Genomic DNA, 20,626 nt, shown 5'->3' with positions numbered 1-20,626 from the left:
GTTATAACAGGGAAAGCCCTGCATAATTAGTTTATTACCCCGAAGTAAACAAGGTTGAAGGGTACGATGCGTAAAATTTCTTGAGCAGAGATTCTACCAATCAGAAATGGAAGAAGGGGAACCGTTTATGCCCACCCAAGAACAAAGGGTGCAGCTGAAACGTACAGCTTTCTGGCTCCCTTCCGAGCATAACACCAGTGATTACCGAAATTAACGGCCTACGACAATTATAACCAGTCCGTTGATGGCGACAGCGACGTTATAACGCGCTTATGAAAGTGAAGCGGATTTTAACTCGGCATCCACTTTGTCATCTGTATCAAACCCGCATGACGAACCCCCAAAGAAAAACGCAAAGGAGGAATCCAGTATGCTCGCTGGTATGGGAAAAGTTGTACTCAAACCGCAACAAAACGGCGAGGATGTGACGCTTGAATTAGCAGAGTTGGTAAAACAACTGCTTAGCAAAGCTATGAGCAAAGAAGCCCGTGATAAGTTGATGAAAAAAATTCCTACGCCGGGTAACTGCAATCGTTTAGAAGTTGTTCGAGTCAACCCAGAAATAAAACCGAAGATGTGTCATGCTACAGAAAGCCCAAAAACCCCTGCTAAAAGGGCATTACTTCAGTCACTAGAATTCTAGATGACTTCATGAAAGCCGAAAAAGGTAATAAACCTGCCCCCTGAGCAGCAACTACTATGAAACCCTTTCTGGCAGCATTTCGTTGTTAAGTGATGCCTCACATGAAATAGATCTCAGAAGGAGAACTCTGTTCAGATCAGACATGAAAACCCAATACAGACTGCTGTGCAGTGGCAAAAAACCAGTAATGTTGAGGATGGCCTGTTGTTTGGTACTGAACTTGGCAAGTCAGTTAAGGATTTGTCAGAGGCTTGTAAAGTGACTTCTGAAGTAACATTGAAACAAAAATGATCTCACAGCAGTAGTCACAGGGCGGGTCACAAAAAGGAGACCATTCCCTTTTTTAGACCAGTGCGGAGGCGCTATTGCCAAGCATATAGGCGGGTATCGAAATCCACCACAGAGGAAGCAACCTTCTTATCAGCCTCGACGATAGTGACCAAACCAAGAGAGAAACTTGCAAATAATGAGCGCTAACTCTAGTGAATGGTCAGTGCCAGGAAAGTCTGGTGTGCAATTTGAGAGAATACTGGTCAGTAATGATATTGTGCAGGCTGGTTAATTAAAGTTTTGCATAAAACAATGGCAAACAATCACGTCTGACAAAGTAATCCTGGATATTGTAAATGGTTATAAACTTGGTTTTATTACAATGCCAACTCAGGCTTTCCCACCCCAACAACCAAAATTTGAGAAACGTGAGAAAATGGCATTAAATACTCCCTTGGAAGAACTTATTCAGAAAGGGGTGATCGTAAAATGTTTTCATGAAGATGGAGAGTTCATATCACCAGTTTTTCTACGACCTAAGAAAAATGTAAATATCGCATTATATTGAGTCTCAAAAAGTTAAACAAGCATATTGCCCACATCCATTTTAAGATAGACACCTTTCAATCATGTATCAATTTAATGAAGAAAAACTGTTATATGGGCTTACTTGACTTTTCAGATGCATATTATTCTATTGCCGTCAGTCCAGAATCGCAGAAATATTTGAAATTTAGAGTTGGGCACCGATTAAACAAATTTATTACATTGCCCAATGGTTTGAGTTTTGCACTAAGAATCTTTACTAAACTCGTGAAACCAGTGTACCCCACATTGCGAACCAGAGGCCACATTTCAAGTGGTTATCTCGATGACAGTTTCTTACTTGGTGATACCTCTGATCAATGCAAGGCGAATATAAACGATACTCGCTTCACTCCTTTTGGTGACCTGGGCTTTAATGTGTCAAGGGAAAAATCAATCACCCACCCAACACAGGTTATAGAACATTTAGGGTTTGTACTGAACTCTATTAACATGATATTGACTCTCCCTAAGGAAAAAATTGATACAATTATTAAGTTGGGAAGTGATATTTTGGAAAGCCAGTCTTGTTCAATCAGAGAAGCTGCCAAATTAATTAACATGTCCCATTGTTCTACAAACAGCTTGAACTTGAAACATTTGCTACCCTTAAAAAACACCGAGGGTCTTTTGTAGCTCAAATGCAGTTTTCAAAGCTGTCTAAGTCAGACATAAGATGGTGGACAACAAAAAGCTGGCAAAACATAAAGTCAATTTCTCACGGTAATCCTGATTTTACCATCAACCACCGATGCCCCATTGGAAGGATGGGGTACATGCCGGGATGGTATGGAACCCACTGGCGGCAGATGGCTTGCTGATAAATTGCTGAATGTGAACGTATTAACTGCCTTGAACTAAAAGCCGCTAAATTAGGGCTCCTGTCCCTCTGCGAGAAAGAAGAGTATGTCCACATTCATTTACATTAAGATACTGTTACCACAGTGACATTCATTAACAGTATGGGTGGTACACAATCTACGGCATGTAACAAGGTTGCAAGGAGACATTTGTGGTGTATTGCAAAGACTGAAGATTTGGCAAAGTGCTACGCACATTCCTGGGATTCAAAATGAAACTTCAGACAGACTTCGTCGAAAATATCAGGATAGAACTGAATGGCAGCTACAACCAAGTGTTTTCAAATTGTTAACAAAGAAATGGGGAAGACCTGAGATAGATGTATTTGCCTCAAGGCATAATTGTCAAATTAAGCCTTTTGTATCATGGCGTGCAGACCCCGATGGCTATGCAACTGTTGCAATGTGTTTGAGCTGGAGAGATAAATATGTTTATAATTTCCCTCCTTTCACCATGCTTTCCGGCGTTCTTCAAAAGTTGCAGGAAGATCAGGCCAGAGCCTTAGTTATAGCCCCACTGTGGAGAACGGCAGATGTGTCAAATGTTAATCAGCCAGCCATTACCTCTACTGAAGGAGGCCTCCCTTCTCCAGTTACCACACGACAGGACCAAACTGCACCCTCTGTGGCCCAAACTTCAACGGATGGCATGTCTCTTGTCAGGACGAGACTCAGACAACAAAACATTTCAGCGAGAGCTTGGGACATCATCATGGAATCATGGAGGACTGTCACCACCATACAGTACAGAGTGTATTTGGATAAGTGGAAGAACTTTGTCATAACAACACATGCATAACAGCGTCAACAACACATGCATAATAGCGTCAATGCCATCTAACAAAGCCTCGGGAATTGATAACGTTCCGATCCGTGTTATTAAAGACTGTATTGCACCTATTCTTGCTGCAATTACATCTATAGTTAATTCAACTCTTGGAAGTTGCCTATTCCCAAAGATGGTGATCATGAACAAGCGAACAATAATCGGCCTATTTCCCTTTTACCTGTTCTCTCAAAGATTTGCGAACGGGTTGCTAATAATCAATTTAATTTTTACCTAACCTCTAAGGAACGGCTGTCAAAGAACCAAAGTGCCAACAAGAAATGGCATTCAACCGAAACAACGGTAATTAAATCTACGGATGCAATACTTAGCGCCTTTGATAAAAGTGAACTGACGGCAATGGCGTTATTGGACATGAGCAAGGCATTCGATAGCATCAACCATGAAATTCTGTTACTTAAGTTGAAGGATGTTGGCGCCTCTAACACCTGTCTCCAGTGGTTTCGCAGTTACCTCAGTGATCGCCAGCAAGTTGTAAGGATAAACTCTACGTTGTCCGAGTCCCTGCCACTAAGTAGCGGTGTCCCACAAGGTAGCATCCTAGGCCCACTTCTTTTTAGCATTTATGTAAACGACCTTCAAAGTCTCCTTCAAGCTTCAGAACAAAGACATTGCCGTGGCAGAAATGAATGAAGATTTATGTAAAGTGTGTAACTGGTGCTTCAGAAACTATTTACTGCTAAATCCTGATAAATCCAAACGTAAGGTGTTTGGTACCAGAAAAATGCTACCCAAGCTTCAATATATCACCCTATTTTTATTAGGGAAGGATTTATCACCTAGTGAAACTGCAAAGGACCTGGGAGTGTTATTGGACCCTCATTTATCGTACAACAATCACGTTATTAAGACCGTTTCGTCATGCATGTCTTCTCTCGCCGGCCAGATTAACCGCGTCAAACATGCATTCGACAGAAAGACCCTTTTGATAGTTATGAATGACTTAGTTTTTAGCAAATTTTTTTATTGTTCGAACGTGTGGGCCAACTGCTCGAAGTTAAATATCGACAAACTACAATCGGTACAGAACTTTGCGTGTAGAATAGTAAGTGGAATTCGGAAATATGATCATGTTACGCCTGAACTGAAACGCCCTAAGTGGCTTCCAGTATCCAGTCAGCTTTACTATCGAAATACCATTTTGGCTTTTAAATGCATGAGTTGTCGTGGCCCTGAATACCTGAGCACTATTTTCACCAAAGGTTCTGATGTAAATAGATATACAACCAGGAGTTCCCAATTTTTAAATATCCCACTTTTTAAAGCTGCCTCTGGACAGAGAACTTTTTATTACCGAACTGTTAGCATCTGGAATTCCTTGGAATCAAATTTCAAACTTTGTTGCAACGAAATAATCTTTAAGAAGCGTTTAAGGAACAAACTTCTAAGGGATTTTTTAGGAAGTGATTGATATTGTGATAAGTAGTTATGTAATTGAGAGTGATGATTGGTTATTTTAATTTCGTAAATAATTTAAATAATTATGTAAATTATTATTTTATAATTATTATTGTTCCTGAAAAGTCCCTTTGGGGAGGTTCAATAAAGTATGTATGTATGTATGTATGTATGTATGTATGTATGTATGTATGTATGTATGTATGTATGTAAATCCCATTCATCCAACTGTAGTCAATGTTATTAATTTTTTGACACACTTTTATGATACTGGAAACAGCTATTCAGCCATTAACACTGCCCGATCTGCATTAAGAGATTTGTCAAAGCAGCTTTCCAGTCCTGGCCACCACGTCTGAGATATCAGTCAATATGGGACGTATCCGAAGTTCTGGACCTTGTTAAAACTTGGAGCCCTGCAAACACTCTGAACTTGAAATACACCTTATTCCAAAATGGGCGCCATATTAGTATTCTTTTGTTTCCATGCAGATTGGCCCTTATGACCTCGCTTTCAAGCGTAAAATTCAAACGGATATTTAACCTTAAACGAGGCCATATGGCCAATTAGCATGGAAACAAAAGAATACTAAAATGGCGCCCATTTTGGAATAAGGTGTATTGTTGACTCTTAAGTTAGTTATGTTGTGTATGTTGGTTACTGGCCAAAAGTGTCAATCAGTTCATTTAATGGACATCCAACAGATGTTTAAAGGGAAGTCCTCATACAAGTTTCATGTTGACAAATTAGAAGTAAAGCAGTCTGGACCAGGGAAACCACAACCAGTGCTTATTTTGCCTTGATATCCTGTTGATAAACGCTTGTGTGTAATGACATACTTAAAGGAGTATTTGATAAGGACAGAACCAGTTCGTAGCGCTGAACACACCAGATTATTTCTTAGTTATAGTAAGCCACTCCAGCCAGTTTCCCAAAGTACGATTTCAAGGTGGGTCAAAACGGTCATGATGAAATCAGGTATAGACACTGGTCACTTCAAGCCACACAGTACACGTACAGCCGCTACTTCAGCTGCTTTTAGGAAAGGTGTACCTCTAGAAACTATAATGGCTTCTGCAGGATGGTCCGCAGAATGTACTTTTGGCTACTTACTACAACAATTATGTAACCGAGGACAATAACTATGGACAAACCATTGTGAATTGCTTTAATTTCTACTTTTAGATGCCATTGTTAAGCTACAATAAACCTATTGTTGTGTTGTGCAGTAGATTGTTGTTCATTACTGTGACTTGCTATGGCCCGTGTGCTTTGAAGTCTCACGGAATCTCGAATATGCAAATGAGAAGATTAAAATTAAACAAGCCTTACTTGTAAGGTAAAGCTGGATTGGAATTCCGCCCTAAATACGAGGTTCCCTACCCAGAGGGGTTTATGAACATACATGGGCCACTGTCTTTAAAAGATGACCTTCACCACGCATGCGCTTTCTCACGTGCATCAATGAGGAGATAGAATTCCAATCAAACTTCACCTTACAGGTAAGGTAAAGGCTTGTTTAATTTTTAAGTTATTGTTACTTGAATAAATTACATACTTCAACTTGCATTTATTAGGTTCTGCTTACGGCGTAGGCAGCCACGCAGAACTTTGTTCGAGTGGCAGGGTATTCTCTTTCACCGTACTCGATATTATGACGTTATAGTGCGTATTTCGTTGCGCTTGCGCTGAAGCCCACTCTTCAAAGAGTCAAATGTTTCTTTGTGCAAGCACGCGTGTGACCCCACGTCTTTGGTTTATTTTTTTCGAGAACGAAACATTTACCTACTACAACGTTCCCGAACGAGGCTCGACCAGTTATGTAACACGCTGGAACGCCTGCTGAAACGTGTTTTGCAGCGCCGTTGCACATAAGTTTCAGCTAAAAGTTTCAATGTGTTACAGCGGCTTTTTCCCGTGGCTTGTTTCCGCTTATAGATCCCGCCTATAGCCCCAAAGTTATAAGCTCACCCAAAACCTCCTACGAATTGTGTAAGCCAGAGTTTTAAAACCGGAATTTCACAAATTTCTTATCATTTCTGGTGAGCGGGCCTTAAAAGGTCGGGACTAATCTGTTTTCGCTTTTGCATGCCGGAAGCGTGATGATCAGTCAGCAAACTCTGCCACAATAATAACTGCCAAACTGCCATTTTATTTTCGTGTGGGTCAGATACCGAGAAGAGAATGAGCGCCAAAGTTCGAGGCAGAAACTGTGCTACAAACTAGTTATACTAGTTAGCAAATCTTGGAAGTGACGTACTCTTAACTGTTTCACTTGCAGAAAAACACGTGTTTGTTGTGTCTTCCAGCTCTGGGAGTGAAAGTGAACCTGGACTTAAATACATCCACTCTGACTCTGACTCCGAGGATAATGAGGCTCTGTGGTTAAGCCCGTTAAGGTCGCTAAGTTCACCAAAACCGTTCAAAAGTCTATCTCTGGCTTTCTCAGTAATGGTGAAAGTAAAGTGGTTGATCTTCTGTTAAAAAGAAGGAAGTTTTTACGGACGCTTACTCTTTCAATTAAACAAAATATTAAGCATGTTTATCGCACATTTGTATTCTAGCGAAACAGCGACAGCGACAATTGTATTGCAGCGAAAAAACGACAGCGACATTTGTCTCTAGCCAAGTCGCAGGTGGCCCAAGTGCGATATATGTGTATTTGTACTGAATTATATTATGCAAGACTAGAAAAATAAGGATTTGTATGGGGAAAATGGTTTTTCTCAAAATTCAAAGAAATATTTACAATTTAAAATAAAAAATAGCTTCCCTTGCTTCAGTCTTTTGTTTCTTTGTCTCTGGTAGAGTTTCTGGGTCGATTAAGAGCGACTTAGGTGGTTTCTGGTTCCTCTTCTTTTCCCTCTGTATATTCTTTACCAAAGGTTGGGCACCGAGACCAAGCCGCCGAACGGATTCACCGAAGGGAAAGGGCCATAAAGTCGCTCCCAAGTCTTCGATCGCCTCGAAATTCCACGTAGATCACGGACGATACCTCCGCTGCCCATTCGCCTTCTTCATTTGAGCTCCAGCCAACTCTGCAAACATTTGCTTCGAAAGCCATCGAATTCGGCTTTTACTCGTTGGAAGACTAAGCTTAAGACAGTTGGAAAAACGCTTAGCGACCCGCGACTGGTCAATGAGCATAGTGGTGACCAATCGTGAGTCATGACTGTTCGCAACTTTGTTTGTGCTTTAAAGGCTTTTTTTTGCAAAAAGACATCAAAACGTGCGTTGGTGCGTTTTGGTGAAAGAAACAAGTCTTTTTGGCGTATCGTGCTCGTTATGTGAACGGCTTTTGGAGCCACAGGTAGCCACTCCTATCACTGGTGATTTTAGTGGTGGCTTTCGACTTTTTTATTTAATCTGTGTTGCTGTGGCTTTTAATACCCGTTGAACGAAGCGCTGATTGTCGGAGCGAGGGGCGTAAATGGTTCACCGTGGGGCTTTCACTGTTATCAGCGCTTTATAGCAGAGGAACCTATGACGTGAGTAGTTGTATGGGATCATCCAGACCGGATTTGACAGGTAGTCATCAAATGACGTCATCAATCGTTAATGCTTGAAATGTGAAGTAGGGGTGCACGTTTGTAAATTCTCTAATTCCGGGGCCACTTTAAACTGTTGTAGAAAGAACTTACCCTTGCAATCTACAACAAGTGCTTTTGAAGGGGTTATCCCCCTCCCCACCCCCATCCGCAAACAAGAAAAAAGCAAAGCAAAAAAAGAAATGAAGGTCATGTTGGCATCCCAAACAAATCCTTTATTGTTGTAGCATACTTCATTTTGATTACTTAACTTTTCCAGACTTTGTTTGTGGCTGAACTTAATACTGCTTTTTTTACGTTTACACCAAGACGAAAAGAAATCACTGTTTTCATGGACGGAGTAGCAATTGAGAAATACATGCAAACTTTTTGAAACCAGGGCTTTGTAGTCTCTTTTGGATAGTATCCACACCGAAGCTGTCGAAAAGGAAAGACCCTTGAAAGGAAACCCTTTTAAAATTGGTGCCCATACCTACAAACTGTAGATATATACAAAGTTATTGCATCTAATCACCGACTTTAACACTGTTTCCTTTCCAGGGTGCTTAATGCCTTGTGTTTTAATAGCGCTTTTCCGAGTGTTTTCGTTTTCGAAACTTTTTAATCTACAGATCTCTACCTTCACAAACTTATTTTGTATCGCGTTTGGAAGACACATATTTATGCATTTTGTAAAACTGAGCATGTTTATGATTTGCAAGAAAGTTATCCAACGTTAGATGGTTTCCTTACTTACTTGACCCATAAAGGCGCTGTTACACTCAGCCATTTTGTGAGCAACTTGTCTCTCAATTTTGTTTTGTCGAGCTATTCGCTTGACGGTTGTTACACTGGGCGACGTTTCCTGCAATTTGTCTGGCTTTCGATGATGTCATGAGGTTAAAGGAACATTTCACTTTCTGATGACGCAATCCCTTGCGACACAAGTTGCAGGGCAGATTTCACAGCACGCATTGCTTCAAACCTACGTTGATAATTTGCGTAAACCAATGCGCAAAGTAACAATGGATTTTACTTTCCGCGAAGGGTTTTGCAATTTGTCTCACCTTGTTTTTGGCAGTGGTAAAGTGTGCAACTTGCAACTTGTCTCGTTATTGCATGAAAAATCGCAAAATGCAACAGAGCCTTACATTAAATTAGGGTTTCAGTTTAAAACGTAAGTTAAACATTCGGTTGCTTTACATGACCCGGATATCCAAATACCATCAGTTTACCCTTGAGACGGAAATTGTCTAAATAAAAGGCCATACTATAGGCTGCCTGTAGCCTTTTGTTCCCTTGAGGCTCAAACCAACACTTTCAACCAACTGTACTATTTGGAAGGATTGAATCTACCCCAACTGTTTCACATAACATCAAATGTTATGGTACCAAATGAAACACCAATCATTTCTTGACAAGGTGCGCTCATTAATAGGACGTAAAAGTTTGTCATAGCAACGAAAAAGCCGTCTAAAAAAATTCCCTATATTTTGTCTTTAAAAGCTTACATCTCTGAAACGAACTCGGTGAACCCCATATTTTATTGCTCAAAAGTGGTTAACAGGCTAAGATAAAATTCTTTGCAAAGGTATAAAAAATTCTCTGCAGCGGATTCGGAGCCACCTTAAAATTTTCAAGCCGTGAAGGTGGCTATGAATCTGCTTCAGAGAAATTTTTCTAACTTTGCAGAGGATTTGTTAGTTCCCTATATAACTATTATTTCAAGAATTGAACTACTTTCGAATGCAAACACATTCTTTCATTTTGCTTAAAAACACCACCCATAACCCGAGGGAGTAAACCCTATAAAGAACTTGGAAATTTATTAAGAAAAGAAAAACGTCTTCTTTATTGCTGATTATTTCATTCATTTGTTATGCAGAAGAACAGGAAAAAAATTTCACCGGTCGTTTCCCTTCTATTTTGTGATCTTTGAATGTTCCAAATGTCACGTCTCTTTTCCTTAACACGGTAAAAGTCTGATGTTAAGGGTGATCAGCAAAAGTGTTTTTTTTTTCTTTTCTTTCGAAACTGGCTTACACTCATACAACAAAAACAGTTTCAAAGAACTAAATAAAACATCATTTTTAGAAACTCAACTATAACAAGAAACGAGATATCAAAATAACGGGTAAAACTAGCATTTTACTATAAATCTAAGCTTTCTGTCATAATTTCACTTACAACAATCTCAGTCTGTTGGTTTAGTTAACGCAGTAAATTTCTACTAAACCTTTGGAGCTTGTTCTACTGGTATAACCATGATTGTTAACCCGTTCTGCAATTTTTACAAGTTCGGCAATCACTGAAGCGTCAGGCTCTGCTAGGTAGTCTTTTAGGATCTTCGACATCGATTCTGGAAAAAGAAAAAATATAACAAAAACAGCTCTAAATATAGCTGGCTCTTTCGAGCATACACAATGCAACGAAGCGAATGGCTACGAGCAGGACGATGCTGTCTTCGAATTCCTTACAAAAGATGACGTTTAGAGAAATATGGGAGAACGGAAACACCAAAAGAAACATCACGAGGTGATAAAATGAGCCATCTTCACCAGTTAACAAAAAGCTAGAAAAGGCTGAACGAAAACAGTTTTTCCACCAATGTGAAGTGTATCCTTTAAATATGCTACTGTGCATACGTGATAGTCATGTAGAAATTACATTTGTGACAAAAGAGTGTTAGATCAAACTTTGAATTGTTTACACTACAAAGCTACAATCATAGACAAAAATGTTGGGAAGGCTAGCACTTTTGACGTCTTCATAGCTTCTCTCCCCTTCCCCTTCATTCAATGTTGTGCAAAAGTGAATGGTTTTAGTGGGAAATTGTTGAGTTACCTTCCAACATTGAATATGGGGGAGGGGTCTATATAAGAGAAGGTGAAACTATTTATTTTGCGCTTTAACAGAAGCGGGTTGAGGTACATACAGCTCTGGTGCGGTTTATTTACATAACCTTCCCATCTACTTTTGTCTATTGTAGCAGCTCGTTATCATGCCATCTTAGGCCTATTTGATTCCTATCGTCAATTTTCCAATTTGAAAGTATTCTTGTTTCTGAGTTAAACTCGAACTTCACTCACCAATTTTTTGAAAATTTCAGCGTGGCATCATCGCCAACCAGCACAAATGGTGCCCAGTGCTTTATAGCGCAATATTGCTTTGACTCTCGCAAAGATTTTATTGCTTGTTGAAGAGCTGCACTTGCGCTTTTTCCATCTACCAGGTGCTGGTAGAAGCTCCTCATGAACAGCAACGTTACCTCGTCATCAATTGCCCAGAGTGACACCAAAACAGACCGAGCTCCAGCACACAGGAAAGCCCTTGCAATTCCCACCACTCCCTCAGACTTCACTTCTCCCCGGCCACTGTGACAACAGCTCAGCACAACTAGTCTTGCTCGAACAGAAATTGTCTTAATATCCGACATTTTCAAAATGTAGTCTTCCTCGTTAGGGATTGGCGATTTCCGTTCGGTATTTGGGGCTGAAGCAATTTCTCCCGTTTTTTGGCATCCATGTGCTGCAATGTGAACTAAAGCAACTGATTTCATATTTTTCAACACCTCCGCTTTCGTGGCACTTTTTCCAGTCAGCGGTGTTGTCTGCAGGAGTTGTCCAATCATCTCTACTTCCTGTTTTGCGCACGGAAGCTGTTCCAAAATGGGCTCCCCTTTCTTGTTAGTAACTTCCTTCAACCACGGATCACCTACAAGCAGTGCTCCAGTCTTATTGTGGAAGTCTTCAAGTGCACCAACGATCACATTGAAAGCGGTCAACGAGGGAACGGTGCGGATCCTGATAGATTCACTCAGTGCAGAATATGGAGCCAAGCAAAATGGTCCATCGGGAACAACGATTAACTCATTTCCTTGGAGCAAGTCTGCAATTGGCCCGAGTAAGACATCATACAACGGTTGTAAAGAGTTAACGGAGGATGAAGATGGTAGAACTGCTTTCTCACTGATACATCTTTTGCTCCAAGACAGGTCATTGCGTAGTGTATCCAAAGAACGATTCTCGCATCTGACACCATCCCCTACGCCAATCTCTTTTAAAATAGTTTCCATCAACAAATCAGCACTTCCATTTGCGATTTCGTTTTGTCGAAAGCTGATCTTGCTGTCTTTTCTTAGCACCCAAAACGTGATCTTGTTCTCGTCAAGTGCCACAAAAACGGCTTGTGAAGGTAAAAGCTCTAATGCAGCTTTAAGAGTTTGATTCGTAGCAAGTGCAGAAAATGTCTGAGAGTCAATGCCGTATTGATCTTGCAAAATATCCATCAAAGCCTGTGCTCGACCTTTCTCAGCAGCATACAAAGCTTCTTCAATCTCTCCATTCTTCAAAAGTGTCCTCCACAGAGCACTGTACGACCAGCGATAAGAATCACGAAAAGTTACTTTTAATTCATCTTCTGACTTCAGACTATGCCTTATTTCTTCAAAATGTTTTATACTTAAACGATAACAACTGAGTGCATTAATCAAGGAACCCAGCAATTCATGATCATGACCTTGCGAATACCACGCGATTCCCTCTCTTAGACAGTCCCCAATTTCCTTGAAAATACTAAGACTGTGTTCATGGTAATCCATGGCTTCCTTAAAATAACCTAGATTGCGATAGGCATTTCCCAGATTTAAATACGCTGATCCCTCCCCAGCCCTATCCCCTACTTCTTTAGCAATACTAAGATGATTTTCGTTGTACTTAATGGCTTGTTTAAAATTACCTAGACGAAGATACGCATTTCCCAGAGTTCCATAGGCTGATCCCTCCTCAGCCCTATTACCTACTTCTTTAGCAATGCTAAGAACTTTTTCGTAGTACTTAATGGCTTGTTTAAAATTACCTAGATCGCAATAAGCATTTCCCAGATTTCCATAGGTTGATCCCTCCCGAGCCCTATCCCCTACTTCTTTAGTAATACTAAGAACTTTTTCGTAGTACTCAATGGCTTGTTTAAAATTACCTAGATTGCGATAGGCATTTCCCAGATTTCCATAGGTTGATCCCTCCCCAGCCCTATCCCCTACTTCTTTAGCGATACTAAGACCTTTTTCGTAGTACTCAATGGCTTGTTTAAAATTACCTAGATGGCGATAGGCATTTCCCAGATTTCCATAGGTTGATCCCTCCCCAGCCCTATCCCCTACTTCTTTAGCGATACTAAGAACTTTTTCGTAGTACTCAATGGCTTGTTTAAAATTACCTAGACTAAAATACGCAATTCCCAGATTTCCATAGGCTGATCCCTCCTCAGCCCTATTACCTACTTCTTTAGCAATACTAAGATGTTTTTCGTAGTACTCAATGGCTTGTTTAAAATTACCTAGACTAAGATTGCCATTTCCCAGATTTGCATAGGCTGATCCCTCCCCAGCCCTATTACCTACCTCTTTAGCAATACTAAGATGTTTTTCGTAGTACTCAATGGCATGTTTAAAATTACCTAGACTAAGATAGGCATTTCCCAGATTTCCATAGGTTGTTCCCTCCCCAGCCCTATCACCTACTTCTTTAGCAATACTAAGATGTTTTTCGAAGTACTCAATGGCTTTTTTAAAATTACCTCGGCTAAAATACGCAATTCCCAAATTTCCATAGGCTGATCCTTCCTCCGCCCTGCAGCCTATTTCTATGAAAATATGTAATGCTTGTGCATAAGTTTTTATGGCCTGTTGATAATCAGGTAGGTTGAGGTAAGCACCGCCGAGATGAAAATGAGCCTTTCCTTCATGATACCTGTCCTCTACACTTATCGCAATGGCAAGCTCTAGCATTCGCTGCTCTACAGCCTCCAACTTCTCATCTACCATTCTTCAATAACTAAATGACAATAAAAACGTTTTCGATGAGATGACCCAATGTCAAATCAAGGATGAAGCTGGAAGGAAAAAAAGATAAAGAGGCTTGATGTTTAGTCTGCTTTTTAGCTTCGAAACGAAAGCCTTTTTCCCACCCTGTCCCCTCCCAGGGTGGTTAGTTAAGGGGTGGTGGAAATAAATCACGATTCTAGATAAAATAATTCATTTATTTTGTTAGCAAATTGTGGCCAAAATACGGCAAAAATCTTGATCTCATTTTCTTGACGTGTTCCCAGCAAACAGAGCTGCACCTTGGCAATGCGCTCTTTGCGTTTAAGAAACAGAGCGAGAAGCATAAAGTAATAAGAGGTTATGGATGACTGCAGGTTACCAATAACTCCAAATCACGCCCTCCTTTTTTTCTTAAGTCAACCACTGAGCAAAATAGTTCTGCTTTACTTGCTTAATCACCATACAAATACAATCAAATAACTCACATCAAGTGAGGCAGTTGCAAATATCAGCATCGCGTTGCCAATGAAAACCGAGTGAGCTAGAATGCTTGCACAATAGTGCACTAACGCTTTGGAAAGAACAAGAGCTTTAAATATTTCTTATACTCTAATCACCCTGAAACGATTATAAAATATTTTGTAACTAACCTTTATTAGTAAAATCCAACTAGTGGTCTATTGTCAATGCTGCGTTCTGATTGGTTGAGCTACTAGTAGGCTATTTGTTATAGCCCACTAGTAGCGAAAAGCGCCGGCTTTGAAAACCAAAACAACAATTAAAGTCTAGCTTTAACAAGCGAAAGATGTTTTGTTTCGATATTTTTTTGACCAACTAGTTGGATTTTACTAAAACAATTATTCCTCTCGCCCTCATGGCCTCTGAATCAATAGCCCATGAGGCCGAAGGCCGAATGGGCTATTGACTCAGAGCCCATTCGGGCTCGAGGAATAATTGTTAAATAAACATAAACGCAGCATCAGGGGCGGGCATCTCGTTTATTGACACAGCGAGCGTTTTCAACATACCAAAGAGAAAATTACATAAGTGAATAAGCAAATAAAGTCAAAGTTGAAAGAGATGCCTTCGAGTGGCTCTTCCATAACTTACAAAATCTTAAGTAACCTAGAAACCCCCTAGGGGTTCAACATACCTGCGAGCACGCCTAAAGTACTTCTACAATTAACACGAATCTGAATATACTCCATTGTCATTAGCGAAGCGTTACAAAATATATTTCTGAAAAATTCCTTCTTGAATCTTTACGCATTGATGCCAACTGGTTTTGCATTTGACTTACCAATTGCTATATGACAAAACGCGTTTCATTTAATCAGAGAGGTCTAAACGTCACTTATCACTAAAAACCCAGCACAATGACACTTTAGCAAAGAAAGACTTAAGGCGGAGGACTCGTCATAAAATGTCTTATTTATTTATTTATTTGATCATAGTTGGCTGGGTGTTCACAATAATTTATAAATGTACACCAAGGATCAGCGGTTCATTGAGCAAGTTAGAGAATTTATTTGTCAGCTATTTGAGCTGTGAAACATCATGAGTCCAATGGCATCACATGTGGAAAGGAATTGCAATGCGTTTGGGTAAGAACATGATACTTTATGTTCGAAGCCTTTTTGACGGGGAAGGGGCGGGGGCATTGGGGTCTATCAGGGACTGCAAACCCCCCTTCCCCTAAAAAATTACGTAAAATCACTTCTAGAAACTGAATATCTGAACATTCCAAAATAAATTGTTGACACATGCATGATTGGGACTAAACTTATTCATGTTATAGTCAGGCATTTGTGGACGCTTTGGTTGCGTATAACACATATCCTCTAGTTTATCTTTTGGGCTTAAATAAAAGAGATCCAGATCCCCCCTCCCCCACTCAAATAAAATGGCACCAGAGAACTCAAGATAGTTGAAGAGAGCGGAAAGAAAGATTTTGCTACCAAATGTATGAGTGGTATCGACAAGGCGAGACAGTGAACTATCACGAGAAAAGAATAGCGACAATTAAATGGAGTTTTTGAATAAGTTAAAAAAGGAAGAAAGTGTGAGATAAAAACTAAAGTTTACAACGAAGCTGGACTGAGGCTAATATCAATCAATGATTTAGTTCTCCACTGATGAAAATTTAGATATACTTCAAGTGCTACTATGACCAAAAAATCAATTCTCCTTTTTCGTTGGATTTCAAAACTATGTTAACTAAACACTACGTGACCCAAGTTTTAAGCCTTGATTTCAAAAAGACACCTGTTTATTTTAACTATAATTTTCTTATTTAATGGTCCGCCATTACTAACTTTTTGCATACAAAATGAACTGCATTTTAAGCTGGTGAGTAAATGACATCACTTTCCCTAGATCCAACCCTATGAGGTCCGATCGGTCAATTTTGAACGTGAGTATTGGCGGACCGTGAAATCCAAAATTTACACTCAAAGTAATAGCCTTTGTATAAATATCCAAGCTCAAAATTTTGCCAGTGAGGTGTTCACCAAACACACTGAAAATCTGAAGAAAAAAGGAAACGATGTTTTGATCATAGTAGCACTTTAACTGTTAACAGTTTCAATACTCTTGAAGTATTAAAGTATTTACAATCATTAGGACGAACTTGAAAATTACTGACCTTTTTTCCTGAGTCACTCAGAAAGACACAGCATAGTAATTAGAGCGCGACCAAGGAACGAAATCTGCAGTCTGATTAAAAAAAAGGAAAAAAAAAAAAAGAAAAGAAACTCGAATAACAAAACGGAAATAATTTCTTTTCTTGGAATGATCCGTGCCTCACAAATTACTTTCTTTGCCTCAATGTACTAGAAACATACACTTAGTTTCCGTTCCTTTGTCACAGTGTGAAACTAATATAAAACATTTAGCATATAGTGACAAGACGTTTTTTTCATAAGTTTGGCAAACAGAAGAGCATCTTTTGAGCCAACCTGATCTTGATTAACAATCTGACCATAAATGCTTTGTTTCAAAGTAGTGATGTTCGGATAGAATTGATTGCTCCTATGGAGCAATTAACTTACCTTTTCCAAACAATTTAAAAGACTGCGTTTAAACAATACAGAGATTACAGCAGAACAAGAAAGCAGCAGTTTGGAAGAATCGTGTTTACTTGGCGAAGGCACGGAAAGTGATTTGTTCATTTGCACTTTTGAATATATAGCGGAAATCATTCTATTATCAGCTCTGTGATATCACGTTGTTTTGACTCCAGCATTATCACAAATGAACGGAAAATGAAATTACGCCCGGTAAAGATAAAAGGAAAAAAGTCTCCGGCTTTAAGAATACCCGACGATTTAGATATGAGCCTTACTGCCAGTAAACATGCACACTTATTTATTCTGCTCTCAGAGCTTTACGGCAGGGAAAGTATCGAAAACGGAGCACTCGAAAACGAAGAACATAGCACGAAGCATCCAAAAGGTCGAAATCGAAATAAGCGCCCAGAGTCGAAAACGAAGTGGAATCCCAACTCGAAAACGAAGCACCCAATTTGCAATTAGAAGATCGCTTTTACCATAGGCAAAAACCAAATTTGTTATTGTTGATCAGAACAAAAATCAACTTTCTACTAAAGATCGTTTTTCTGCTGTTTCTTACCATCTCCTTGAGTTTAGGAATTAGTTGCGTAGGCAGCAGAAAACCACTATGGTCTTTAAATCCTTAAATTGTCTTACACCCGAGTATTGAAGCGATATATTTATCAATCGATCTGATGTTACTAATTATTCACTGAGGGACTCCTTGAAGAAACTTGCTGTTCCAATACCATTTTTTTGGAAGACAGTCTTAGCTATGGTGGTGCGGTGCGGTGCTCTGAAACAGCTCAGAATCACTGAATATCAAATAATTGTTATGGGGGTACAGGGATTCGCTCTTTTACCTCATATCCTCTAGGTCCTGTCGGAAACAGGATAATTGGTATTGATTAAGCTAATGTTTATGTATATCGCAAATCAATGAAGTTTAAAGGTGAACTAACATTTTAGCGTTTGGCTATTATGTTTGATGACCATTCAACATGTTAGATGATGTTGGAACATGTTTCATACAGCATCAAACATTCGATTCAAAATCTTCCAACATTTCTTTTGTTCTCGTGTTGGATGTGTGAATTTTTCGTTTTGCCAGTCTCAACCAATATGTTGCAAGTGCGCATGCGCATTGTGATTAAAAATCGATTCATTACCATAGATACCTTACCCACAACCCGGTGAGTCTTATGTTTGATCAAGCATGTTGACAGGATGTTTGAGATAGTTTGGCCACCCCATAATTTTCAACATGTCTTATCGATGCAACATGCAATCAACAGGTTGCATCACTCAACATTTCTTATAACGTTTCGCCAGGTCCCCTAATATTTAAGGAAGCCAATGCTTCATTCGGCATACCCCCCAGGAGACCCCCGTGAAGACCATAGGCCAATTGAGAAAATAGCGCAATACTCCTTGTTTATCCCCCCAAATTTTGCATAAGCATTGTTTCCAGTTTCTCTTGGGAATTACAACGGTCCCAAGAGAAAACAAAAACAATGCTAGTGCGAGATCCGTTAAACAGGAACATTGCTGATTGAGAGCAAACCCTGTCTGAAACGTTATGCGAGAAGCATAACCGATGTGAAAGATACGTAAAGGATGCGAGACGATTGGGAAATCTGGGTTTGGTTCTTCAAATCTGGAATTTCGATTTCAAATCGACACAAAATCTAACAACATGATTGGCCGTTCGTTTTTTCACTGAAATCTCATTCCCCAGAACGGAATTCCACATTACCATTCTCGAGTTTAAAACTCGTGATGAATCAACGATTTCCCCTAAACATTCTAAAATAACATGACATAGCCCGTTTATAACCTTTATTTTAGAGGCTAATGCTATGAAATATACATGTACAGTTATATCACAAAGGAACTTGTAAACCGTGAAATACGGCTGTATTATTCAGTGAAAATTGTAGTCTGAGAGTGCCGCATGTCCTCTCTGCAGATTGCCCGAAGATGCTTGTTTCACAATCTGGTCTAACTACATGCAATTAGTCTGACTTCCAATTCTGTATTGATGGAGGGTTAAAGTCAGAGTTTTTAAATGGCTAGCTTTCCTGTTGAGTCACTTTTCGTTGACTGTAATGATCTTGGCAGTCGGAACTTCGAACTGAGAACGTAGCAAATACCCCTTAATTTGCAAGGTTCTGAAGAACTATTGGAAGAGTGTGTTTCGTCATTTCGCATTGAGCATACAATCGCCGAGAATACTGACATGTGGTTGATGGTGGGTGTTTTAAACATGTTTGCTGAGGTGGCACAGTACTCCGAGCAAATTTAAGAGTAAAGATTCAATTGTAAACTATCTAAAGGAAAAACCAATGGCCACCTCGTTGATACTACTTGTGACAAGGAAGTTTGAAAGGTGAAAAACTTTTCTGTTTCCATCTTGATACCACAATTTCAATGATAGCTTTTTTTTCACGATAATGGCATAAAAAAAAGTCGAAAACTGGAAACGTTTTACGTGTAACCTCTGATAACCTTGAATAGCTATCAGGGATTCCCAGCGTAACTGAACTCTAAGAGTTGACGTAGGGTTTTTCGTTAAACGAGTAATAACTGGTAACGTAGCGAGGGTCGGAGAATTTTCACCCATTGAAGTGTCAGTATGCAGGCTTAAACCTAGAGTATGTGAAGAAAAAAGCCACGATACTGCCTGTAAATAATTGAGGACTTTCAACTTAACCAGGCATAATTCACAACTAAAGAAAACATACATTGTGATCGTTGACTGAAGCACGGGAAGGAGAAATTAATTAGTGTAAAGGCTTTTACGAAAACTGCGCTGGAAGAAACAAGATATCACCAGCAGTTGTGATGTACAACTAACCCTGCCAATAAATGTTGTGTCTAATTTTTTCGTTTATCAAACTGTGAATTGACCTTTAAATTTTACCTTAAAAGTTAAAGCACAAACGTTAGTGGTTTGACGTTTATTTTTAGATGATTTTCGCAATTTCAGTCCTTCACTACAAAAACACATTTAACTCGCTTTATTTTCTGACAGTAGCATTGCTAAAAGCACATTTTTGTGTTTACATTTTGAGGCCTTCAAGACCGCCTAATTGTCAATAAAAGTGCATTATTACCACCAGCCACTAACTATTCACCAGCCTATCCCTAATGTTTAACAAACCGATACCATGTAGTTCTATGTATAAAAGTTATATGTTTTTGGAAAGCTTATTTTCATAGCTTTAAAATGATGTATTTTTTTCCTCCTAACAGAAAATACTTTTTGAGAAAAAAAACATTTTTTTGTGATGACTGACTTTTGCCAGGAAATTCCTGGAAATTCCAAAAACAGAAAAAGAGTTAAATGCTGGCGAGTTTGCTTAATTAAGTCCCTCGAGCTGATACCATGTCGCCGTGCGTCTGACGTTAGACTCTGAACTGGCCTCGCTTTCAAAACGAGGGCGAAAGAAATCTTCACAAGCGACCCAAGTATCAGCACAGACAACATACACCGAAACATCAACTTAACGTCGTCGCATCAAAAGGTAGTTATGGCTTAAATGCTGGCGAGTTTGCTTAATTAAGTCCCTCGAGCTTGTTTCGCAAGGGAAAACAAGACCTTAAGAATCGTATCTATTT

At 39.5% G+C, this 20,626-nt stretch overlaps 1 protein-coding gene and 1 pseudogene across 1 annotated transcript; one reads left to right on the top strand and one right to left on the bottom strand.

The window, feature by feature from the left end:
* Positions 1–370: 370 nt before the first annotated feature.
* LOC137976690 (uncharacterized) lies at positions 371–3,157 on the top strand (annotated as a pseudogene).
* A 5,218-nt stretch (positions 3,158–8,375) lies between these two features.
* On the bottom strand, positions 8,376–17,100 carry LOC137976689 (tetratricopeptide repeat protein 28-like). The gene is made up of 4 exons (XM_068824048.1): positions 17,006–17,100; positions 16,600–16,670; positions 11,221–14,023; positions 8,376–10,490 (listed from the first exon to the last, which is right to left on the bottom strand). Coding segments are annotated over exons 3-4 (2,736 nt in total). The 5' UTR covers positions 13,956–14,023; positions 16,600–16,670; positions 17,006–17,100; the 3' UTR covers positions 8,376–10,489.
* Between the last annotated feature and the right edge of the window lie 3,526 nt (positions 17,101–20,626).

This window comes from Montipora foliosa, chromosome 11 (assembly GCF_036669935.1).
Source record: "Montipora foliosa isolate CH-2021 chromosome 11, ASM3666993v2, whole genome shotgun sequence".
Taxonomy (NCBI): Eukaryota; Metazoa; Cnidaria; class Anthozoa; order Scleractinia; family Acroporidae; genus Montipora; species Montipora foliosa.
Note: the sequence above shows the minus strand (reverse complement) of the source record. Positions and strands in the feature narration are given on the sequence as shown.

Coding starts and splice junctions, on each gene's coding strand:
- LOC137976689 (XM_068824048.1), bottom strand. CDS start 13,955: ATGGTAGATGAGAAGTTGGAGGCTGTAGAGCAGCGAATGCTAGAGCTT.